Raw genomic sequence first — 23,181 nt, 5'->3', positions numbered from 1 at the left:
TCTCAGACCATGCTGCTCGACGTCATCGATAATTTACCTCGGCTTCGAATTTCAGGCGCACAGCTGCGTCTCATCCTTTGGGTTCTGGAAGAGTGTAATGTCCAAAATGTTCCATCTTTTGATTCGTTTCGTCAGCTTCAAAAATCCCTGAGGAAGCGATGTGGCTCAGAGCCCACAGCCCAAACGTCTGTACTTGGCAATCATTTCTACGTCAATGATATCCGCGATACGATTCAAAGGGTGAGCTCTCCTTTGCAAAACTACACGAATCTATTGATGAACATCTGATAGGAGCTGGCCAATCCGTTAGTAGCTTCTCACATGGAGTTTTACCCCGAAGATGTGGGCAATGGCCCTGTCTCGGAGGTCTGGCAAGCGGCTCGTTGGAAAGAGTTCCGCCCTGAAGAGCTCATGCCAATGTATTCGGCCAATGGAAAACAGTTCTACCTTGGCGAGGTAGCTTGCCTCGTCTCTAGCCGGCTAGTAATTCCTCAAATCTGGATCAAAAGAAACCGCCAGCTGTACGCTGACTGCTACAGCGTCGATGCTACACCGGAGGTAAGACTTCATAGTCTTTAAAAGGTCATCACAGGTCTTATTAATTCTGCACAGGGATGGACAGTCAAAATGAGCGAGACAATAAGCGTGCCAGCTTCAGAGTTCCAACTGAACTACCTGGACCTGGCGGCCGCTTATCAATCGCACTTGCCTTGGACGAGTAAGTCCTCTTGTATTCGCTGTCGCACAAGTGTATGTTAAAGATACATATAGATTCGGATGCCGGGCAAGAAATGCCCTCTAAACTTCGAACGCTTGCCGGGGAAGATGATCTTTATGTGGTCATGGTTCCCCTCTGGTGCGACGATGTATCCGGCAATCGTTCGAAGCAATATAATAAGCACATCAACATCTATACTGTAAACTCCAATCTTCCAGGCCGATTGCTACAGGTGAGACGCTCTCTTAATTTGCAGAACTCATCTAAAAGTAAGCATTGTAGCAAGAATACTTTGTACGATTTGTGTCCACATCCCCTCATGCCACTTCCCCAGAGCAATTCTCCGCGGTCATGGATCAGATAAAGTAAGCCCTGCATAATTAATTTTGTATCGACCGTTTCTGATTTACATAGCTCGACGCATTCAACGCCCATTAAATGCTATAATGCGAGCACAAAGCGTCCATGTCAGATTGTACTGAGAGTCCCTTACCTTCCAGCGGATAATCCTCAGCAATCGGAAGAAAGCTCACATATGGGACCCAACGCTAATCTCAAGTGCCGGAAATGCAAGAAGGGTGGTCCTGCAACAACAGTTGAGTCGGACGAGGGGTATCACTCACTGTATTTTGTACGTCATCAAGCGCAGTACTAATTTCTCCCGTTAACCATCTTTACAGCCTGGCGAAGCCAGAACTGCAGAGTACACCCGATCTACATTGGTCAGACAGCTAAGTCTGGCAATGTTTGGTGTCGAGAAAGCTGTCAAGGAGCTTCAGACCGCGACTGGAGTCAAGGACAAGATAGCCCAGCATTGGATCGACATCTTGCTCAAGAAATCTCGTCAGATCCAAGCTGAGAGTCGTATTCCTGCAGCAGAAGCTGCAGATCAGCTGTATGACTGGATCATGACGCAAAAAGGCGACCTAATGAACCCTTTACTCAAGCTACCAGGTGAGAGTTATCATATGGATCACCAAGACTTTCAAAGCTCATTTATTAATCATGCAGGTTTGGACCCTTGTCAAGACACCCCAATCGAAATCCTCCATACCATCTTGCTCGGTACGGCCAAATATACCTGGCATTTCCTTCACAAGGACTGGAAGGAGGACCAGCAGAATCTATTCGTGCTGCGTCTTCAGTCGACAGACATAAGCGGTTTGAATGTTCCTCCCATTCGCGCAGCTTATATGATGCAATACAAGAACGGCTTGATTGGCAAGCACTTCAAGACGCTCATGCAGTGTATGATATTTCATGCGCATGACCTTGCCAGTCCAGCGCAGTTTAGTCTCATCAAGTCGCTGGGATTCTTGGGAGCTCTTCTCTGGATCCCTGAGATCGATAATCTCGAGGAATATCTGGTATGTTTTCGCTCTTTTCCGAATCATGTTATCATTCATTAACTTGAAATTTACAGTCAGACCTAGATATCGTGGTGGCAAACTTCCTCGATGCATTCAGCGACCTCGAGCCATCCAAGATCACTCAGAAAATGAAGCTACAGATTCTCTGTCACCTCGGCGAGGACATTCGGCGGTTTGGACCAGCCGTGCGCTATTCAACTGAGATCTTTGAGTGTTTCAATGCTATCTTCCGTCTCTGCTCAGTTCTCAGCAACCACCTCGCTCCTAGTCGTGACATTGCAATGAAATTTGCATCAATGGAACGAATGAAGCATGTTCTGAGTGGCGGATACTGGCTTGAAGACAATCAGTGGGTTCAGGCGTCTACCAACGTCCGCAACCTGCTTCTCTTGCACCCAATTTTCCAGCGCCATCTTGGATGGGCGCCAGAGCGCATTTCAGTACCAGGTACGCGTTCCCAATGCATCAGATAACTGTGTCTAATCGTAATTTACAGGAGAAGTGTCGCTAGCACCAGCGAAGAAGGTTCCTGCCCTTGCATGGTCAAAAACCAAGGCATCAACATCCCTGATCGATCAAATTGCTATACCGCCCTCAATACGGCAGTGGAAAGTAGGAATCTCGGTATCTTCAAGGTCTGGAGATGTCTGCAAGATCGGATACTGGGTTTTTGCCTCAGGACCTCAATGTGTAAGTTCACTGGACGCTTTCTCGTATGTTTTTATTCTTGTACTTAAGGTGATTATATAGGTATTAGCGGGGCGCATTGTAGAAATCATTCAATCGGCATCCGCGCTCTCGGATCAGCTGAGCTTCACTACTATTGACTGCTTTACTTTGGGTGATCATCTCCACCCACAGTATGCGATGCCTGTGCTGCATCGCGCCTCCGGTGCACCTGAGCAGAAAACTGTTGCTTCAAAGGTCAGTCTACGCGCCAATGCGAATTCTAGATTGAAGTTAATAGTTTTCAGGATGTTCTTTGCATTTTTTCGGCGCAGCACGACTGCATTGATGGGAAATGCAAGCCTGGCGAAGGGTCTCGGAGGCAAATGCAAGAACGGATCGAGACGGACAAGGTTATTCGGACGATTGATCACACTAACGACAGCCGCTTCGTGATCAATATGCACGCCTTACACAACGCTGGAATAATTCGCAAACTATTGCCGCGTCATTGTGTCAAGCCGACCTTACTTTATCCTGACAGAAAATCTCATCATGTCGCCGTCGCTGCAAAACTCCGAAAGTCTCAAGATGCCAAGCGTGAGAACCGTCGCGAGAAAGCGGCTGCAGCTCGAGAGGCAAAGAAAAGCAAGGCCGCAGCGGTGGACGACTTGGGCTCGAGCTCAGACTCAGATGAGGAAGAAGCAGTAGAGGTTAATTTACCAGAGGTCAATATTGTCGGCGATGCAGTATGCGGGAGTCATATCAAGAAACTTACATTGCAGCTTAACAGGCGTAGTACATAATCAATACATGTTTGATCTTCATGTGTCGGGCGTTTACCAGACAGACTTCGGGGTTTATTACGGTTTTTGGAAGGTGCCGCGTCGGGATCCCGATGTCGACGCTTTCTGTCTTCGCGAAGCCACTTCATTTCGGTTATTCGGCGCCCACAACCCCGCGATCACGAGAACCTTCATCACTCGCCGATTTCCCTCCGTATGTTCGAGTCACGCTCGTTCCTCGTACATTAATAGTGCAATCCAGTTAATTTTGGATAACATATGTACTTACATGCTTGATTATTATTATTAGCTGCGAGCGCGCGTCCGCGCAGAATCAAGCGTTGCAAGCGTCGAACGTCCAAGGTACGTCCAAAGCGTTTCATATCTCATTGACATCAAGTATATACATCCTATGTACATGTACAAGCTATATGTCGCATGGACCTACGGCGGAGGTGTCGGTGATATCCGGGTTCGGGCCCCTCAGGGGTGGGGGACCGGATGTCCATGCGACATCCGGTATACGCCCACGAGCGGTACACCGCGTGGGTAAATCTGATGTAGTGTGCGGACGTCTAATGGACATCCGCACACGTTTGCGGTGTAACAGGTGCAGTACAGTAGCGAGCCGCGCGACGCGCGACGAGCAATTTAGAAATTTCCATTTTCTTTATTTGAACACTCGACCCCGCGCGACTGTCAACCATTTCGCAAATAGCTGTAATTGTTACTTCCAATTACTATAAACAGTTTAATCTCCGACTCGATTACGAAAACTTTCGAGCGACGACGTACCACTGCAGACAAACTGCGATTTTTCTGTTACAAAAAGTGATTGAAGAAGGCGGACAGATGAAAGCCTTTTTCACCCATCTTTTGCTGTGCGAAAAGTTACTGAAAAGTTAAATTTTTGCCTCGGAGTTTGCATTTCTGTGCGGAGATTAGATAGAAACACGTCCAAATTGGGAAGTTAGAGTCCAAATTCGGTAACCCGTCCATTTTACCAGCGCAAAATTGACGCAAATGTTGGCTAAAAGAATACCTTTTCCTGTGCAGAAGGGGGTTCCAAAACTCGGAGGAAAAGGGTTTCATCTCGCCGCCTCTTTCTCTCGGTTTCATCCCGGATAAAATCGCCGTTTGTCTGCAGTGACAATTAATATAAGTGCACTAGGATTGATGCGACACTACACGACCAATCATCTGGGTAGGAGAGTGCAATGTTACCAACTAAATTGTATTAGACCATTCAAGGACTACAACAAGCAGTGGACACATTATGTAACGGTAACCAAGTACAAGGACTCACTCGGCGCCGGAAGGCTGCACCTGTACATTCTTCTGGTTCTGAACTTTACTCGCCACATCTTCATGCCACATCTCATATCCCTCTCCGCCCTTATGATATCGCATAATCAGCTCGGTAATCTTATCCATCACTACATCCCGGCCCTTGAGCGCGCCGCTCAAACCCGATCCGACGAAAGTCTGGATCTCGGCATGGATCTGCTTCTTCAACTCCGACTCCTGATAGTCCTGCACAACCTTTAGCGCGACAGTCGGGTGCAGTCGCTCAATACCATCCTTAATCGAGGATTGGATGTCGAACAGCGTCTCCATGATCAGTACGAGGGCGACAATCGACGCCATCATGCACCGAAGAATGCCGTTTCTGTCAAGGTCGGTGAGTTCACGTTTGTCTCTTGAGCGCTGGTATGGTTACAAGTATAGACATACGTTTGCTGATAAACGCCCCAAAGCCATGTCGCCAGTACGACAGCAGCAGTGACACCGCCTATGACAAGACCGGCGGGATGCGCGAAAGAGCTTATCGCCGCCGCTACCGTCGCCACTTTTTGCGCATTGCTTTGGCTACAGGAGGTCAATAAGAGGACCCGAAATCCCTAGGAAAATCACAGTACTCACATATCAGGATTACGAGCCGCGTTCTGCATATCGAGATTGTCCCTTGGGCTGATATCATCAACGACGTGCGAGACCGTATTGATAAACTCATCGCCAAGCATGTACTAAGCCGTGTGCAGTCAAAACGCCAATAGTCCAGAAACGAATAACCACTCACGGTGTCTACCACGGAGTTAAAGTTCCATACCACCAAAATGTCACGATGAATGGTCATAAAGCAGTCCTTGAGCGGACGACCCTTGAAGAAGGCACTTTCGAGGAGGTTTTTCCAATATTCTTTTCATCATGATAACATGAACGGTGCGTATCAATGATCCTCGTTTAAGAGACTCACTTCGCTTTCCAACGCTGCATCGCTCTGATCAGCTCGCAGCCCAGGGACTGAAGTACACACGAGGGCTCACTCGATTGACGCCTTGATCTTCAAAGGAAGGTTTATCATCTGCGCAGCGGCCAGGCGCACCTGGTTATTGGTCTGGCCCTGGTTCTGTCCCTGATCATCTGTACGATTAGCTAGCAGGTGCTTCGACTTCTTGAAGAAGCGACTGCGGAAGGACGAGCTTCTTCCCTCCCCGAGCCCAGGTTGCGATGTCACAGGTGGCTCCAGTTGATGCATGGTAATCTCGGTGAGCTCTTTCAACGTGTCAACATACTCGGGCTTCGCTATATACCATATGTCAGAAACCTCTCTGCGCGCGATTCAGTATAAATATAACGGTATGGCCTCACTTGAGACGCATATGAAAGGTCTTGGACACTTCTCCCGGTCGTATAACCCTGTCACCCATTCTTGAGCCTTCTTTCGGGCTGGGCCCAGCTCCAGGCGCTCAGTCCGCCGAATAGTCTTTGCAACATTGTCTAACATAGTGAAAACCACTATGAGAGGGACTGGATAGGCCATGTTGAGCTTCGATCGTGATGGACGCAAGAAATAGGCCACTCTACTTTGGTCAAATTTGTTTAACATTTTCAGCAGCTTTTCATCCCCCGTTTCGAATATACGACCTCCGTGGTACGAAGGAGAAATGCATAACCTGTCGGTGCGATCATCCCATTGATAAAGTGTACCGTGTGAAGCAGCCAAAAATAGTACACACCAAATCGCATGTAACCTCTCCGCCTCGGGACCCTGGCTTTTTTCCTTCACGAACTTCTCGACCTTGGCGAGGTTTTTGACTTCCCCTGCCTCGTACCCCATGGAGTCGTGCAGTACGAATCGGCGATTAATATCACTTTCAAAAGCATGGTCGATGGTTGCCTCTCCGCGGGTGTACTCTGCTTCGGCCTGTATCACCCAGAGTGAGACAAATAGACGTAGCTAGCACGCATTACGATGAAACACTGCTTACCGCTAATTTGGTGCCAAAGATCGCGTTGATCAGCGACGACTTTCCTCCCCCTGTCTTTGGAGAGCGCGGCGTTAAACTCAAATTGACTGCATTAGTGTCAGCTAGCTCGTACCTTTCCTGCTACGAGAATGCGGAATCTGTGGAAACAAGTACTAAATGACAGCACGAGAAACCTGCTGTCGCAACATACCTAGAGCACTCGCTGAATATCGCCTCCGTTGTAGGGACCAGATCATCGGCCGGCGGCTGCCCTAATGAAATGGATAAACCGTCGGTATGTTAGTAGCTCTGTTTGTTACAGCTCAGTGAAGTGGTCACTGTACCTTCAACCACTGCCGTAGAGCTAGAACTTGCCTGTTGCTGTCTCTGCATGGTGGGTGATGGAAGGGTGGGATGGTCGGGAACGCCGAACAATATGATAACAGATGAGCGCCTTTAAGCATAGGGCTTAGGGTGACGGTGAGCACGCGCTGAAGACGGTTGACGGCACACTCGATAGGTTCATTCGAGAATAGCAACGAACGCCCCATAAATCGTATAAAGCTTCGCCGCCGCTTGCTGCAAAGCCTTGGCAAGGCGATTTGAGCGTCTTTTCAAGCGCTGGTGCCTGTTCGAGAACTATTACACGCCTGGACGTTGAAAATGACCGGCTGCGAGAAGCAAGATTTATCCGTCGCCTGGTTCCAAGGTCTGACATGGGATTCTTCGCATATAAGCAACATATAGATACACATGTAATTCTGAGGTAAGTAGAGGTTGGCGACTGAGAGGCTCCTTGAATAAGGTTAGGTTTGATTCCTTCACCTTCACGTTCCCCATCAAGTCATGGGCCTCGAATCGAGGCGGCCCGATATACTCGAGCGCTATTGATCCTCGCCTGCACACGGCACCACGGCACCGATACATCGTACTTATATTCGTTTCCAGTTTTGAATACTAGGTGATGAACATAATCATGAGCACGAAGGCGCTTAGTGAGTGCAAGCGCGAATACTCACCAGTCTCCACGCGCATACGCATCGGCGGGACCGACCTCATCGTCTGATAGCATGCCCTCCGCTTGTCTGTACGAGCATCATTAAGCCACCACCCAGCGTTAGCGTAATGATGAGGTAAATTCACGCACCCGAACCCATGCTCAAGCACCGCACTCACCGCCGAGTCCTTCTCGCCCCGAACTCGTGCCGTCTCACACTCGATCGTCCAAGCAGCTCGAACAAGTTTAAGCAACTCAAAGGTGATGACTTACGGCTTCCACGTTGATATGGGCCCGAGGATCAGGTGCGGTACAGTGGACATGATGCTACGTTGCATCCGCATATTCTGGCGAGTACATCCGAAAGGTGAAAACCGTGAGGCATTATGTTGCGAGGTCAGCAACATTGTGATATCACGCGGAAGTGACTGGATGGGTGGTGGTGGTGCATCGTAGTTTCATTGGTCCAGGCGTATGGGCAGAGACAGGAGGACAGAGATAGATGGTGGTGGTACGAGGAGAACAGATAATAGACAGCGATCTCGTGCGCATCTGCTGGTGTGGAAGAGGGTGACAGCGGCATATGAATAGCCACTCATCACGAGACGGCCGTAGTACGTGTATGATCGAGCAGGTCAAAGACGGCGACGGAAAGTGGAAGAAAGGCTCCTGCAAAAAGGTAAAGTGTCAACGGTATTACCCCTCGAGGCGAGGGAATCAATACGCACGGACGAAGTCAGACGGCTAAGCATGCGGAGCAGGAAGGTCAAGGTCTGGTACAAACATAGGCATGGATGAGCAAAGAAAATGGAGCAAAAACAGGGCCAAAGGGGAGCGAAAAGACGAAGACAAACGAGAGAGACAGATGCGAAGCTACGTATGATGATGAAAACGAGACTGACCTAGTCACGTGCAAATGAAGAGCGTCTGCACAGTGTATGAGCAGATGCATGAGACGGACGTGATGCACATGCACGTGCACGTCGCCCGCTTGTAGACGTGCATGTATTTCTTCGCGCCGATGCAGATGCGATCTACAAGGATAAAACCAATGCGTTGTAGCCGCCGGAGATGCGTCGGACGTGTATGGCGAGCGCGAGAAGGCTATGAACGGAGGCCCTACATGATGACGAGCGCGAAATGAGGCGAACGGGTTCGATTATACGAGGTATAGTGGGTGGCATAGCGGGTAGAGAAAGCGAGATGGAAAGAAAGTCGTGAAATCTACCGTAAGCACCAGCCCACAGCATAGAAGCAACGAGTCACGACGCACCGTTTGTGAACAAGCTTGACAGGTGTAGGCTGGGAGAACACCTGCCCTTGGTCGTTCCACTGGTAAGCTATCCACTCCAGTTCTCCTTTTCCATCTCCCCCCGCCCTTATCTTCCGCTCGATGCAACACCAACAGGTTAATGCGGAGGAGCACGCGTCGCCTTCAAAGTCCATGCTGGAGCTCAGCGGAGTGTGACGCGACGCTGAGGGTGCGAAGAGGATGCTCGAACGTTACGTGTCGTTCAGCACTAGGGGTTCTCGGAGGAGTTGAAGGCAATTGTAAGGGAGAGCATAGGGGGAAGGTCATGGTTGAAACGTTGACTCACGAGTCTAAGTGAACTTGGAGGTGATGTTGAAGGAAGGTGAACATCCGCTGCCGTTTGGAGAGGCTGAAACCCCGGGGAAGCGGGAGAGGGTGAACAGGGTCCGTGAAGCGAGTAAGGTCAGTGCGAGCGCAGCATTCCACTTGTATGGAGATTGTGAGAACTCGGAAAGTCGGAGAGCGACTGTAACAACCCGCGATATGTTTCCTCGGTGGCGGTGCCTCGTTTTAGCCGACATCCGACAGTGGTCAGAGGTCACCAGTCTCCCCCAACCTCCCCCCAACACTTCTCTCGGGAGAACGACGGTTCGCCGTCACGCGCGTCACGCTCCTCCCGCGCGGCCGCTGCCGAAACCGTCGTTGGGCGACGGTCCCGCGGCTCAGGGGCTTGTCACTGTCCGATCACGCTCGATCACGCTCGCTTGCGAGCTTGTGCCCGCGCCCCCGGGTCGCGTAGCTTGGAGATCGCCCAACCCCTTCCCAGAACCTGTTTGTAGCTAGTTTATAGTTAGGCTATCATGCGGGTGACCGCTCTCTGTTACCATTTTGTTACTTATCAATAGAAACTTTGCTACTAGATATCCTAAAACCGGCAAATAAGCAGATCTTACTGTATGTGTGATTTGTTGGTGAATTGGAGTTGCTGTATTGCTCACATGTATGCAGAAACTATATAACAAGTGCATGGGAGGCTCGGTACATGGATTGGGTGGGACAGGGTGATAACAACAGGAGGAGATTTGAAAGCAAGCAAATGACTCACCCAGCAATGCCGCCGAAACTGTCGTCCGCAGGGTCAAACTGTCGTTCTAAGGGCCCAAACTGTCGTTCTGCAGTGTGCGAAGCCCTTCGCAATCAATTTTGGCGCAGAATTGAGGGAGGCTGGGCGTAATTTGCGGGCACTGCGAAGTGGGCGGACGACAGTTCTCGCTTGGAGAACTGACCTGTCACATCCCCTGCGCTTCGAAAACGCCGTCGCGTAACCGCGACGGATCAAGCCAGAGGCTATTGCTTCGCGTTCTCAACTCAATGCGTGAGCTCGTGCTCAAAATCTAGCAAGGTACCACTCACCTTGCCCTCTCAATCTTCATTCTCCTCCCAAGCCCTCGACGTCTCTCAACACACCCGGTGAGTCCTTCCCGAGTGTCTTGTGTCGCGCTTCGCGCGCTCTTCTGCGCATGCGGGAGAGGAGGTCATGCCTCCGTGTGTCAGATCGCGGGCTTGGCGCGTTGCTTGTCGAGCCGAGGAAGGTTGCTGTACCTCCGGCAGCGCGGCGCTCGTGGGCGCTGGTCGCCCTCCTTGAGGCTCCTTGAGGCGACGTGCGTCGGCGTGCGTGGTCTGTCCGCGACGTCGACGTCGGCGACACATGCTGGCGCGTCGAGCGCGTTGCTCGGTCGTCGCAGTCTATGGCGGGGGCGGGAGCGAGAGCGAGAGCGGGCGGGCGTGCTGAGTCCCGCCTCGGCTCGGCCCCGGCACCCGGGATCCGCTCGCGCGCAACAGGGGCACGGTCACGCGTGACGGTCGTGACGCGAACCGTCGTCCTGCGCGGGTGAAACCCCACTTCCCTGTCACCGTTGATGATCCTTGCTGGCCCTTGCCACTTGCTCCAAGAATTTCTTTAAAGGAGAATGATGAGGACTGTGTAATGATATGGGGTGCCGCGGGTACTGTCTAAAGGGCATCATGGTCGCTTGTGAGGTTTTAGGATCCGGTTAGCCTGAGTGACAGGGTGGGACCGAGGCGTCTATCAAACATCTGTATCAGTCCCCCCAAACCATTAATTGGAGCAGACGCGTAAGGGTGTTCTCCCGTGACTGAAGCTCTCCAAGTTGTGTCGCCCGTATGTTGGGTAATTTGACTATTATTACAGGCTTCCATCTTCATGTTCATTCTTGGTTGCGGTGAAGCTATGGGAGGTGGCCATAACAAGAAACAACTGAAGCACAGGTGTCTCAAAGAATTCTGGTTGGAAGATACTGTACCATTTCGACCATAGGTTCGCAGTGGCGTGGGAAATCGGAGCTTAAAGTGACTTACCATAACCGTTTGTCCACCCCCTTAGGTTCGGAGGGCCGAACCGGGGTGGACAAGGTTCGTCGGCTAAATCGGATGCTGTCCACCCCTCTCTCGAGGCACCACGCCGGGTTGATGCTACCATGAATGTGCGAGGTATGTCTCCGTACTTCTTTCATTTTGTGCAGCTTCTTAGTCTTCTTGATGCCCAAATGGAGTCACTGACGTGTTTTCACGCCTCGTAGATCTGCCTCTCCCTGCTTTATCCTCGCCGTTTTGTGACAAACCCGGCGAGCTAGCCTAGCGAGCCGATCTGAGTACGACATCCATGTCGTGCTCTACTCGAGGAGATGTCTTACTGGTGAGTGAGCTTGCCGACCTGCTCTCTGCTTCACTCAACCGCATATGGGCTCCTCTACCAGAAAATGGATAAAAGCCAGTGTCTCCGCGTCGATGGCCCCCATCTCACCTCAGTCTCTCGTTTGTTCCCCTCCATTCTTGCCCTTACTATCTAATCCCAGCCTCCTTGATACTTTACAGACCTCGCACTTCTATAGTTCTATCTTATCCTGTCCCTATTCATGTCTCAAGACCGCGTGTTTCTCTCGGATTCTTTCATTCCTCACCAGCACTCGTCTCTCGTCCCGGATCGTAACCTACCAATCATTAATGTCCTTTCATTCCCTTTCCCGCCATCAGTACCCCCAGCACCATATGAAGATGCAGAGCTCTCGGCATTCTTCTCCCCAAAACCCCCTGACCCTGGTCCCCTTGACCTCTCGACCACCACAATCCCATCATTTGCCCACCTCCTCAGTCGTGCAGCCCTAGCAACGCAGTGGGAATGCAGCATGCGCTCCATTTGCCTCAAGGTCAACAATGTGGTCCGGTACCTCCATTTCTGGGTTGGCTCTCTCTGGTACAAGCTCTCGCCTGCCATTGCTGGCCGCAACCAGTGGGCTCGCGCTCGAGCCTGGGCTCACAGCAGGATTCACAGTAGGCCTGCCCCCACGCTTTTCGCCCACCTTCAATCTGCTGTTGACCGCTTCTTCAAGGTTGTTGGCTGGGATGCTCCCATATCCTCTTCCCTTCGTTCTCTCCAGCTTGCTGATCTTTTCTCTGACCGGTACCTTCCTGGCACTGTCATTGATGGCTGTGTTGAGTTAATCCAGGACTGGGTGTCAAACCTCCACTCTGATCGGCATCTCATCATTGACACCCTTGACTTTCAGATCCCCTTTACCTATCCATTCTGTCGGACAGTGAAGTGGGATCTCTTCGACCCCCCGATGCTGGCCACCTCAGCCACCTTCGCAACGTTGCCAATCAGTTGCGCACTGGCAACATTGATGGCGTCGTGTACCCTCTGCATGACCCTCGTCACAATCATTACGTGGCTGCCCTTTTTGATGCTCGCACCGGTGAGCTCCGCATTGGTGACTCCTGCATCAGTGGTGCGCTGCCACCAGATGCTGTTCATGATGCGGATCTCGCCGGCTATTGTCAGTTCGCCCGCAAACTTGGGCTCGATCTCAACCCCAACATCGCTATCCTCCCGCATTCCATACAAGACGACCCCTTCTCGTGCGGTATCGTCACCCTCAACACCATCGAACGTGTCTTCTTCCGTGACATATGGCCTTGGTCCCCTCATACGAAGCACCTGGAGCGCATCGAGTGGGCTCTCCTCCTTGCGACCCAACTAGGAAGCCAGTACTTCCTCGTAAGTCGTTTGTTTTGCAATGCTTCAAACTCTCACTCACTCATTGATTGGCAGGATGACTTGAATCTCCCAGACAACTTCATCTCCCTGCACCTCAACCGCGGTTTTATCGCCCTCGATACATCCATTGCCGTGGATGACACGGACATGGACAACAATGACTCAGACTTCAATACGTCTATCGCCGCAGACAACATGAACACAAACTTCAACTTCTCAGACCTCGATAACTCTAGCTTCGTTCTTGTACATGACGACACCAACTCTGTTGCCAATGCGGATGTGTACAGCGAGTACGACAACTGCGACTACAGCTACACCAACTCAAGCGAGGCCAGTCAACCCACCAGCATTTCCGGTACCCTCCCTCTCCCCTTGTCTCAACCTAGCAAGCTGGTGAAATGCCAGACAGCATCCCTTGCCCAGACGACTCTCACCGCCTTCTATGCAAGCATCACGCGTGCAGAGCTGGAGGCAGCAAGAGTCCGCACCCGGCCTGAAAGGCTCGCTGAAGCCGAAGACGTGGCCGAGCATGCAGCACGCAAGGACAATATGGAGCGCCTCGCTCACGAGGCACACATGAAGGAGAGGGAGCACGAGAAGAAGAGGCAATATCGTCAGCACAGACGGGCCCGAAAGGTACGAAGACTCTTCGTACACATCAACACTTGCTTACTTAATTTCTAGCATGCCGCCTCCAATGCCAGTGCTGCGACCGTTGTTGCTGACACTGTCCCCACCCCCAGCCAGCCCTCAGTGGCCTCCATCCTTGACAAGTCCTCGACAATCCCCATCTCTCCTGCCCTCCCGACCACCTCCGCCGAGACCTCGCGCCCATATCGCCAGTTTCATGAGCTGGTACAAGCAACAACCCGGTCTCAGGTTGGCCGCAAGCGCAAGAACCTCCCCACCAACGCGCTCCGATACAATTGGATCCATTCGCTCATCTTCCAGCAAATTGATCATGCAAGATACATTGTCGGGTGGTCTCCCCAGGAGATCGTTTGATACCTCCAGCTCATCAATCCCCATCAATTCACCAAGCTTCATCCGCAAAACATCGGCCGCTGGATCAATCGCACCGGGGAAACACATGCTGGAAGGACAGCATCCTCGCACATGTTGCAACAGGCAACAAACCTCAAGCTCTCATCACGCGATTTGGCGTCTTGGTGAGTTTTTTTCTATTTCATTATCTGGCAAGGTACTGACATCATTTTACCTCTGATAAGGAGCTCCACCCCGGCCTTGTCACTGCTATCGCCGAGCAGCTCACCTACCTTCGCGAGGTCGGCATCCCGGTCTCAATTGCTGTGAGCCGCGCCATCATGCTCGCCCTTATCCAGCATCACGCCCCCGGAATCCTCCACGCCTCTGCGCCGGACGGGAGGCCATTCCTCTGCTCCAAAACCTTTGTCCGAAGGTCTTTGTACAGCTTGGCCTTTTGCTCCCTTGTCCACCGTCGCTGGCCCTTCCTCCATCTTTTCTTTGTTCCCGGAGGCTGCATGTTAACTCCGTGCCTGCCCGGAAGTATGCGGGACGTTCGAGCTAAGCTCCACTAGGGATACCGTGTCCCGGAACGCTAGAGTAGGGACTCGGAGGGCGAGCGTAGGGTAGGCAGTCGACGGTAGCAACACGGAGGGGAGGGGAACGTTACCGGTGGACCGGCGTGTAGGGAGCAAAAGTGCAGTAGGCACCGGAGGTTGACAGGAGGGTACCAAAGTACGAAACGAGGGAAGACTTGAAGATAGATGAAGACACAAGTATCACGGAAGACACTTGGAGTAGGAATTGGCGGAAAGGACTTAGAGGCAAAGAGGAGTGGAGGGCAGAAGTAAGTCGATATTCATACTGAGGAATACAGGCTGAACTACACGAGTATTTATACTACTGCTCCGGAGTCGGAGGTAATGTACAATGAGTAAGGAATGTGCGGAAGGAACGGATCGTTAGTAAGTAGACATGAGATAAAACGTCGGATGTGATATTGTAGCAACTGCGGAATGATAGAAACGTCAAGAAATGTCAAAGGTAGACAGGTAGCAACAAGACTAGTAGAAAAGGAGGTAATAAGGAACGACACCTGTCAAACATGTAGCGAGGAAGAGTAGCGAGATGGCTGTGTGGTTCGGAATGTCGCCGTAGGGACCGGAGCGGGACCGGAGCGTGACAGCTCATCTCGACTCCAATGACAGCCCCACCTCCATGACACTTGACACCCGCATCGCCACCCTACGAAACCGCTCTGTTTCGTGGGGTGTGAAGGCCTACCATGCAATCAATCACCCGGAGCTCATCAAACAGGTACATTTTCTTTCACTTTTCTGATCTACTGTACACTGCTAACAAATTCTACAGGCATTCTCCCGCTGTGAAATCAAGGGAGGTTTCAACCTCTCCTATGAGTCACTCACTAGCGATGATGCCCTCAAGGCACTTCGCGAGCTACCCCGAACTGACCCAGAGCTTGACAGACAGCTCTCGCAGGAGGCTGCAAACAGCACTCGCCCTCAAGATATTGCTGCTGCGTCCGCAGACGAACCGGCAGACGAGCTGACCGACCCCTTTGAGAACGACAAGCAGCACGACGACGACACCTGGATGGAGCCCGTTGACCTCATGTCATGGATTCTCCATCCAGGCAACGACGCCAGCGCTCTTCCCACTGGGCCAGGCATGGCTGATGACCCCGACGTCAACCTAGAGGAGTTGTATGTTCCTGAGGAGGTCGTTTTTGGTCGGGGAAAGCGCCGCAAGGTCTCTAACACGCGGTATGAGGGGTTTTCGGGCCATTAGAACATTCAGTAGCACATTGTCTTAGCATAATCACTCGAAATTACAGGTTTTTTGTGTTTCTACCATGTGTCCACCCCCTTAGGTTCGCAGGGGGTATCAGGGGTGGACATGTCCACCCCGGAGGTTCGGGTTCGGAGGGGGGGGGGTGGGACAGGGGACCGAACCTATGGTCGAAATGGTACAGTACCCTGGATCAACCCCAACATTAGGCACTCAGATCGCTTGTATGTGTCAGAGTATGTTACTACCTCACTCATTTATTTGTAAAATTGATTGATATTCTGGCAGGTAATATTGGTGTTTGCCCGTAGTGACAAATTCACAAGGGGAGAGAAGGCTGGCGCGCTGACGCGAGACGCGGCAGCACGCCGTGAGAAAACAGAGCGAAAAGTGATGGCCCAAGATAGCCGAGACGCGGCAGCGACAGCAGCCAATCACATATAAGCTTTGTCTCGGGCCAATCAGATTGAAGGATTTCAGCCAATCAAAAGCTCGCATTCGGCGGGGAAAGACCGTCCTCTAATTATATGTAGAATTTCCAGGTCTTTATATCGACGTCCCACAGTGCATCTCGTAGCGCATGCAGCATGGACAAATCGATTGGTCGAATAGCGTTTCATGCTTCAAAGGCTCCATGACGATAAGCCCGCCTTGCGAGACCGTTGCTTGCTCGCTGATACGATGCTGTTCACATGCTGTCTTGTTTGACGCTCAAGAGACGCTCGCGTCCAAAAAAAAAGTGCAACCTCATGGAGTGCCGAAACGAGCATAGGGACTCCGCAGAGATAACCGCTTTATGGCTCGGTGGGAGGACAGCATTCATCGGTACCCCAAAGCGACCAACGTAGGCCTGTAAGGGTGCTCCACTGTAAGAGAACATCTCGATTTCCTGTTGTGTGCGGTGTCGGGGTGACTTTGTTGTCTTGCTCTTTTTCAGTTTCGACCAAGTTGGTATGGTCGCCGGTCTTACTAATGCCACCGTACGTAGCTTTTCTTGAAACATTTAACTCTCGACCATCTCCGAGCCCCCCCCCCCACGAAAAACTCGAGCACGTCCAAGCTTCCTTTATAGTACTCCATCCACATCGATCTAGTCTACTTTGTGAGCCACATGCGCAGGTTTCGAACATACTTGGACCGTGACTGTCTTCGAGAGCGTCAATTGGAAGAGAAGCACAGGTCAGCAGGTCAGAGGATGTTAGATCAGTCGAGCGTTGCATCAACGCATGTGTGCCGCATACCCGTCTCTCTTTTGTTACTTTGGGCCCTCATGAATGAAAGAGGGGCATCCATTGCCGGATAAGATCTTTCCCGCTCACTGCATGATTCCTGTTTCCTGTCTCGCAAGGGAACTCATCAACGAGTAAGTCGAGACCACGGACTTGGCTAGAAGCGTCCTCGCCCATGTGCCGCGCGTCAATGTCATGAGTATCCAGATGGACCAATTAAGATAGCGAATGCGCTCTGTTTGCATCTGGGATGTATTCATGGGCCGATAGACTCCGTTCGCTTTGATTGGCCGGCGAATCGAGCCTCAACGAGCCAAACTATTGTGGGAACTGAAGAGGAAAATAGACGCTCTCGGCGGGGGCTTTCGATTCATCGCCGTGAGGCTCTTTACTCTGTGCCACATCGTCGCCTTCTTTGTGCCACTGAGCTCTGGCCCACATCTCTCCCCGCCAAAGCAGAAACTGCTCTTCTTTACTCATCACAATGTCCGAATTCACTCAGGCCATCGACATGGAGGAAGTTCGCAAGACCTGTCCCGTTTTCCGAGTCCTTATCATCGGGAGAGCCAACGCAGGGAAGACAACGATCCTACAGAAGGTGTGCAACGTCAGCAAAGACACCATGCCTATAGTGTACGACGCAGATGGGAACAAGGCAAGCTACCCACTGAACTGCCGCTTTCGTGACTCTAATCGAACACTACATAGCTAAAGGTAAGGATAATAGTTTATCTGGATAATGTTGCATATTTCGTCTCATCAACCAAAGGACGGCTCAAAGTTATCGAGGTTGAGGGACCGTCTTCGTCCCTCATCATGGACGCAGAAGGTATATGTTCGTATTACTTCAAGAAAAGAATCGCCTCCGACTCACTTCGATTTGTAGAAACATGCGGCTCAGCTCTCGGGTAGCGAGTCTGCAACTGACAGGAACAAAACCGACATTCTTCAAGCGTCGACCCAGGTATAAATGCTCTTACTCGAGTCTCACTGTCTCATTGTTGGCGATAGCGTGGACGCCATGACATCACGAATCAGATCACATACCCGGGCAGCCACTTTATATTCCATGATTCGAGGGGGATTGAGGCTGGCTCCGTGGACGAGTTTCAGATCATACATAGCTTTGTGCGCGAGCGGGCGTCCAAGTCATCGCTTTCCGAGCGCTTGCATGCCATCTGGTGATATACTTGATCGAATGCATTCTCCTGAACATGCTGACAATGGGATATTAACAGGTTTTGTGTCTCGATGGATAACACGCGTCCGTTGGTTGAGGCTGAGCTCGCCTTTTTCAACGAAGATACTGCAAATGGTATGAACGTCACTAGTAGGTTTGTAACAGGCTAAACTGACATTTTATTTCGCAGTACCGGTGGTAGTGGTGTTCACCAAATACGATGCACTGCTGGATCGGGTAGCCAATGACCTCGATATTATTGAGATGACAGAGCAGAGCCAGGCCGATGTCGACAAGGCAGCAGAGGCCAGATATCAAGAGCATTATTGTAGCCGCATCATGATGACTGCCAATCCACCCAAAGCAGTTGTGAGACTCCAGGGTGAGGAACTATCCTATGGTAATCAGTGATTCCACTAAGATGGGGTAGGAATGGACAAACTCGAGACACAGTGTCCCGAACTGTCTGAGCAGACAGCTGTGGCAATAGACGATCTGTCTCTACGCCAGCTGTTTGTCTCTGTGCAGCAGAATAACCTACATCTGTGCATGCTTGAGGCGGCAAGGCAAGTTCATGTCTTGAGTCATATCCAGTATTTTGTCTGTTAATAGTGATTAAGAGTGTCAACACGATTAAATATTAATGTCCTCCCACTAATACGGAGAATCTGGCTCATCTATCCACACAACTGGGTATGTGTGCTGTGATATTTGTGTTGAGCACAAATTAACTACTGTTTTTGTGCAGTGTAGTAACCAGGCATGTAATCTACTGGGCCAAAAGCCTGCTTAAATGATCTCATTCATGTTTTTTTTCTGTGCCAGGTTATGGTAAGCACATGTGGTACTAAACACCAGGTTTATGCTAAGGTGTGCCATGGATATTAGCCAGAAGAAGTGAGTGATTGTATGAGTTAACTGCACAAAATGACTTCATCTCCAGTAGTGGGTGAAGCATGCAGAAAGGATAAAACAGGTATAAGCTGATATTAAACATCCTCACAGACTTTGGACTGACAGGCTTTGTTGTTTTAACTTATGAGGGAGTGAGTTCTGGTGACATACTTTGCATATGACTAATGCTAATCCGGCCACTCTTGTCTGCCAGGAGGTGAGTCCTGGTGTCATAATGTGCATGTAGCTGATGCTCATCTGGCCACTTTCATCTGCCAGTTTGTGAGTCCTGGTGTCATATCCTGCATGTTGCTGATGCTCATCTGGCCACTCTCATCTGCCAGCTGGTGAGTCCTGGGGTCACCGGTCATATCCTGCATGTGACTGATGCTCATCTGGCCACTTTCATCTGCCAGTTTGTGAGTCCTGGGGTCATATCCTGCATGTTGCTGACACTCATCTGGTCACTCACATCTGCCAGGAGGTGAGTCTGGGGTCATATCCTGCATGTGGCTGATGCTCATCTGGCTGCTTTCATCTCCCAGCCAGTGAGTCCCAATGTCATGTCCTGCATGTGGTTGATGCTCATCTGGCCACTTTCATCTGCCAGAGGGTGAGTCTGTATTTTATATCCTATGATTTATCATGGTATGTAGTACTTACATCTGATTTGAAAGGATGTAAGCCTTAAAGTCCTGTCATACATCTTTGTCATATTGATTCAGCTATTCTCATCTTTATAGGCAGTGAGGTCTATTTACATCATCCCTTACATTATGCCGATGCTCTTATTTTACTAGGAGGTATTGTCCTGTATTCCTAGGTATCTTCCTCATCATACTGATCACACATTATGATAACATCAGGAGGTGAGCATACTTCAACCTGAATTCATTTTTATTTTTATTTGATCCCTATTATCCTAGGTGAGGTTATTCTTGTGCACAGTGTGGCTCCTGATCATGAGTTGAAACTGTGCAGCTTATTAAAGTGACATTGTTTTCCTACCTTATATTATATTTTTGCTAACCTGGATGATATAGCTGGTATGCAAATGTTTACTGCAAGTAGTGTTTTCACACCTGATGCCAGTTGTGCTGGTGGGCATGTCGATCAACCCACAACACTAGTATGAGGAATCTGGGGTAAGTAAACCAATGTTGTTGTGGAGTTTCGCCAGCTGATCCTTTCCTGTTAGGGAAGGGAAATAGGGAGACAAGAGATTGGAGCTGGTTTACAATTTCATCTCCTCGAACCTGATTACAACTTACTTTTGTATTCTAAGCGACTATCATGCTAGGTGCAGATTCTTTCCCCATGTGGAAAGTAGAAGAGCGCCCGTGGAAGTGGTCTTTCGAACGCTTCAAGAGGTCGCCTCAAGTGAAGAAATACATCCAAGACATGGTTCATCAACAGCTTGATGAAAATGCAGATGAGGAGGAACAGGCTCAGGTTATCTATCGGATTGCCGTTTCCGCATCAGTATGTATTTGTTGTTGTCGGCTTCTCTGGTTTCTAATTTTTGTCCAGGAGGAATTGAAGAAAGCGTGCGACAAAGCTCCTGCTTGTGAGGGCGAGGCAAGCACTAGCAAAGTTTAGAGTCGAATTTGCACGGGGGAAAAGCGTGAAGACGAGATTCGGGTCGGATGAAATGTTACTGTGTACGAATAGTCGTGTGGATTGTTGATGTAACGCGCATTGGTTCAAAAAGACACGCGTGCCATCGTTGGCTACAGTGAAAGCATATGGGCTACATTTACAACGCTCGGACTAGAGTACAACCGGACGAACAATCCCTTACTCCACGCTCGACGGCCCCGCAAGCTCCTCCTCGCTCTTCTCATTCTTCACAAACATCCACCACACAGGCACCGGCCTCACCGTATCCCTTTCTCCCGACCCCGATAGTGCCTTGTCCCCGCTCGACGACACCGCGCTGCCCACACCGCCCGCGACGAGCAGCATGCGGAACACCTGCCCGTTGTCGTTCAGCTTCACATCCACCTCGACCGTGCCTGGCGGAATCTTGACGGTGTCGACGTGCGGATATTATACACCATCGAGGGTGAGGTACAGGTCGCCGATAAAGGGGTCGCCCTCCGGGTGCGGGACGAAGTGTTTCGCCGCAAATGCCTCGCCGCTGAGCTCGGCATAGCTCTTGTCATAGGGTGGCGAGGGCAGGTTCTGCAGGCGCGGACCCTGCCACTTCCCCTCGGCGGTGAACACGCAGAACGCGGTGACCTAGCCCATGAGATACGTCGGCCCGCTCCCGCCACTATGCCTATGCGCAACTTTCCCCCAGAAATCGACGTTCTCGCTCTCCTGCGGATTGTCGAACGCGTGCACGAAGCGCTCTACAACGGGCTTCAGAAGGTGGGACCACGCCGTCGTCTCCACACCATACTCCTTCAGCTTCCCGATCCTCTCCAGAATCGCCGCCCAGTCGTCGCGCGTCCCGTCGAGCGTGACACGCGGAATACCGCACATGAGGCAGAACGCGAAGTCGAAATACGCCTTGGTCGTCGCTATGAGCGCGATCGCATACACCGTGCTGTCCGTGACCGTACTCGTGCTGAACGTGGGCGTCGCCCACTCCCTCAACTTTGGATCACTCACATTCTTCTCGAGCTCGCCCGCCATCTGCCGCGCCATGCTCCAAAGTCGACGCTGTAGCGCGACCCGACCGCCGTGACAGTCAGCTCCTTCTTGCCTTCATGAGACACAAAGGAAGAGCGCAGCTCTTCGGCGTGCGCGTTCACGAAGAACGAAAACTGCGTGAGAATCGCGAGCCAGACGTCGTCCGGGCGGAGCACGAGCGCGCGGTGGCGGTTGTACGCCTTGAGGAGAGCACGCACGAGCCCGTTGCGCTGCGGGATGATGCTCGCACTGCTGAACGAGACCTCCTTGGGGATGGAAGACTGCAGCAGCTCGACGCATTTCTTGTACGGGTTCGGGCAGGTGTTGCGGAGGAGGGCCTCTGCGGCCGACTCGGACGGCGATGAGGAGTCGCCCTTGGAATTGTCCGCGTTGGAGGGGTCGAAGGGTTCGGCGGGGTGGGAGGCCGGTTTAAAGGTCACAGCTGTGGGTGCGACGGAGATGGCCTATGGCAGGCAGGAAGTTAGGCTTCGCGGGGCGGGATACAGCATGAGGGACAAAACGCACAAAGGGGTTGGCTTCGTTTTCTTGCATCTTAGATAGCTAGACGTGTTGCTGATCTTTTGGTTCTAGCGAGTAGCGACGAAATCAGCCCTAAGTGACAACGCATGCATCCACCACAGCACTCACCTAGCTGTATGATGGTGGGTCGAGAGAAGGAATGAAGACAAGACGAACTCCACTGCAGCCTCCTAATACCATCTCATGTGCCATTGACTCATCATGGCACTGGCACTGCACGAGTACGAGTTCTTGGGATCTGTCATGTCAAAGTGCAGAGTGCAGCTCCATTCGTCCTACTAATCGGCTCGGGCGATGTAGCGGATAGGTGCAGCGTGTTTCCTCTGACGATGTCCTCGTATGTCGCACGCTAGCTATGCCGAAAGCCGCGAATTAAACGTTCTCGAGTACGCTGAAGGCGAGGATTATGAGAGCGAGGTAGAATCAGAGAAGAGCAGGCCGCGAGACGGTTCTGAGACCGGGTTCCAACTTAGGGGTAGTCTCCCGTAGGCAGACCTTTATAGATTGCGGAAGATAGTCGTTCCTTCAGTGTTTTACAGCGTAGTTTGTGCAATAGATAGAAGCGTATGAGACAGCGGGGACGATATTTTTGAGAGTGCCAGAGCGAGCGCCGAGAGAGAGGAGACAAAGGGCGATGGGCGCAGTTCGTTTGACATTCGGCGGGGTGCTTGGCGGTGACACAGATTCTGGCACAGGCAGGAAGTCAGAATCGTCACCCCGGCCTCAGCGGCGATCGGAAACGACCGTGAGATTCGCACGGTGTGCGGCTGAGCTGGCGCTTGCAACAC

The 23,181-nt window shown here is 51.3% G+C and overlaps 9 protein-coding genes across 9 annotated transcripts; 5 read left to right on the top strand and 4 right to left on the bottom strand.

Moving 5' to 3' along the window:
• Positions 1 to 9: 9 nt before the first annotated feature.
• Positions 10 to 3,353, top strand: CONPUDRAFT_39787 (uncharacterized protein; the record flags this gene model as incomplete). Its single annotated transcript, XM_007773553.1, has 12 exons — positions 10 to 240; positions 292 to 571; positions 623 to 730; positions 772 to 950; positions 1,001 to 1,083; positions 1,133 to 1,349; positions 1,399 to 1,672; positions 1,730 to 2,085; positions 2,142 to 2,541; positions 2,588 to 2,782; positions 2,846 to 3,012; positions 3,063 to 3,353. Coding segments are annotated over 12 exons (2,781 nt in total), but the record flags the coding sequence as incomplete, so codon positions are not given.
• Positions 3,354 to 4,827: 1,474 nt separating this feature from the next.
• CONPUDRAFT_167771 (uncharacterized protein) lies at positions 4,828 to 6,714 on the bottom strand. The gene is made up of 9 exons (XM_007773864.1): positions 6,560 to 6,714; positions 6,408 to 6,496; positions 6,192 to 6,350; positions 5,867 to 6,125; positions 5,797 to 5,810; positions 5,620 to 5,738; positions 5,463 to 5,566; positions 5,274 to 5,408; positions 4,828 to 5,208 (listed from the first exon to the last, which is right to left on the bottom strand). Exons 1-9 carry the CDS (start codon positions 6,658 to 6,660, stop codon positions 4,842 to 4,844), a joined length of 1,347 nt encoding a protein of 448 aa, XP_007772054.1. The 5' UTR covers positions 6,661 to 6,714; the 3' UTR covers positions 4,828 to 4,841.
• Positions 6,715 to 7,512: 798 nt separating this feature from the next.
• Positions 7,513 to 8,246, top strand: CONPUDRAFT_84083 (uncharacterized protein; the record flags this gene model as incomplete). Its single annotated transcript, XM_007773863.1, has 3 exons — positions 7,513 to 7,747; positions 7,810 to 7,875; positions 7,938 to 8,246. Exons 2-3 carry the CDS (start codon positions 7,861 to 7,863, stop codon positions 8,241 to 8,243), a joined length of 321 nt encoding a protein of 106 aa, XP_007772053.1. The 5' UTR covers positions 7,513 to 7,747; positions 7,810 to 7,860.
• A 575-nt stretch (positions 8,247 to 8,821) lies between these two features.
• On the bottom strand, positions 8,822 to 9,233 carry CONPUDRAFT_92100 (uncharacterized protein; the record flags this gene model as incomplete). The annotated part of the gene is made up of 2 exons (XM_007773862.1): positions 8,822 to 8,906; positions 9,061 to 9,233. The coding sequence occupies 2 exons, from the start codon at positions 9,231 to 9,233 to the stop codon at positions 8,822 to 8,824; spliced, it is 258 nt and encodes an 85-aa protein (XP_007772052.1).
• Positions 9,234 to 10,067: 834 nt separating this feature from the next.
• Positions 10,068 to 11,063, bottom strand: CONPUDRAFT_167770 (uncharacterized protein; the record flags this gene model as incomplete). Its single annotated transcript, XM_007773861.1, has 3 exons — positions 10,068 to 10,401; positions 10,453 to 10,997; positions 11,050 to 11,063. The coding sequence occupies 2 exons, from the start codon at positions 11,061 to 11,063 to the stop codon at positions 10,469 to 10,471; spliced, it is 543 nt and encodes a 180-aa protein (XP_007772051.1). The 3' UTR covers positions 10,068 to 10,401; positions 10,453 to 10,468.
• Positions 11,064 to 11,975: 912 nt separating this feature from the next.
• On the top strand, positions 11,976 to 15,913 carry CONPUDRAFT_156863 (uncharacterized protein; the record flags this gene model as incomplete). The annotated part of the gene is made up of 8 exons (XM_007773860.1): positions 11,976 to 12,549; positions 12,627 to 13,117; positions 13,172 to 13,756; positions 13,805 to 14,119; positions 14,221 to 14,289; positions 14,350 to 14,546; positions 15,313 to 15,421; positions 15,476 to 15,913. 8 exons carry the CDS (start codon positions 11,976 to 11,978, stop codon positions 15,911 to 15,913), a joined length of 2,778 nt encoding a protein of 925 aa, XP_007772050.1.
• Positions 15,914 to 18,201: 2,288 nt separating this feature from the next.
• On the top strand, positions 18,202 to 18,931 carry CONPUDRAFT_61770 (uncharacterized protein; the record flags this gene model as incomplete). The annotated part of the gene is made up of 4 exons (XM_007773590.1): positions 18,202 to 18,323; positions 18,381 to 18,457; positions 18,513 to 18,722; positions 18,753 to 18,931. Coding segments are annotated over 4 exons (588 nt in total), but the record flags the coding sequence as incomplete, so codon positions are not given.
• A 1,578-nt stretch (positions 18,932 to 20,509) lies between these two features.
• On the top strand, positions 20,510 to 20,815 carry CONPUDRAFT_156861 (uncharacterized protein; the record flags this gene model as incomplete). Its single annotated transcript, XM_007773859.1, has 2 exons — positions 20,510 to 20,698; positions 20,747 to 20,815. 2 exons carry the CDS (start codon positions 20,510 to 20,512, stop codon positions 20,813 to 20,815), a joined length of 258 nt encoding a protein of 85 aa, XP_007772049.1.
• Positions 20,816 to 20,979: 164 nt separating this feature from the next.
• On the bottom strand, positions 20,980 to 22,787 carry CONPUDRAFT_167769 (uncharacterized protein). Its single transcript, XM_007773858.1, has 6 exons — positions 22,502 to 22,787; positions 22,379 to 22,440; positions 21,833 to 22,317; positions 21,509 to 21,767; positions 21,274 to 21,457; positions 20,980 to 21,231 (listed from the first exon to the last, which is right to left on the bottom strand). Exons 2-6 carry the CDS (start codon positions 22,403 to 22,405, stop codon positions 21,014 to 21,016), a joined length of 1,173 nt encoding a protein of 390 aa, XP_007772048.1. The 5' UTR covers positions 22,406 to 22,440; positions 22,502 to 22,787; the 3' UTR covers positions 20,980 to 21,013.
• Positions 22,788 to 23,181: the final 394 nt, after the last annotated feature.

Source organism: Coniophora puteana (assembly GCF_000271625.1).
Source record: "Coniophora puteana RWD-64-598 SS2 unplaced genomic scaffold CONPUscaffold_11, whole genome shotgun sequence".
In the NCBI taxonomy this organism is placed as follows: Eukaryota; Fungi; Basidiomycota; class Agaricomycetes; order Boletales; family Coniophoraceae; genus Coniophora; species Coniophora puteana.
The sequence above is the reverse complement of the archived record's forward strand: the minus strand, read 5'-3'. Positions and strand labels throughout refer to the sequence as shown.

Coding starts and splice junctions, on each gene's coding strand:
- CONPUDRAFT_167769 (XM_007773858.1), bottom strand. CDS start 22,405: ATGCAAGAAAACGAAGCCAACCCCTTT. Junction 22,318..22,378: donor AAAACGAAGCCAACCCCTTT/GTGCGTTTTGTC, acceptor TGCCTGCCATAG/GCCATCTCCGTCGCACCCAC. Junction 21,768..21,832: donor CGGGCGAGCTCGAGAAGAAT/GTGAGTGATCCA, acceptor GGTCACGGACAG/CACGGTGTATGCGATCGCGC.
- CONPUDRAFT_167771 (XM_007773864.1), bottom strand. CDS start 6,660: ATGGGGTACGAGGCAGGGGAAGTCAAAAACCTCGCCAAGGTCGAGAAG. Junction 6,351..6,407: donor GTTAAACAAATTTGACCAAA/GTAGAGTGGCCT, acceptor TGGCCTATCCAG/TCCCTCTCATAGTGGTTTTC. Junction 5,567..5,619: donor TTAACTCCGTGGTAGACACC/GTGAGTGGTTAT, acceptor CACACGGCTTAG/TACATGCTTGGCGATGAGTT.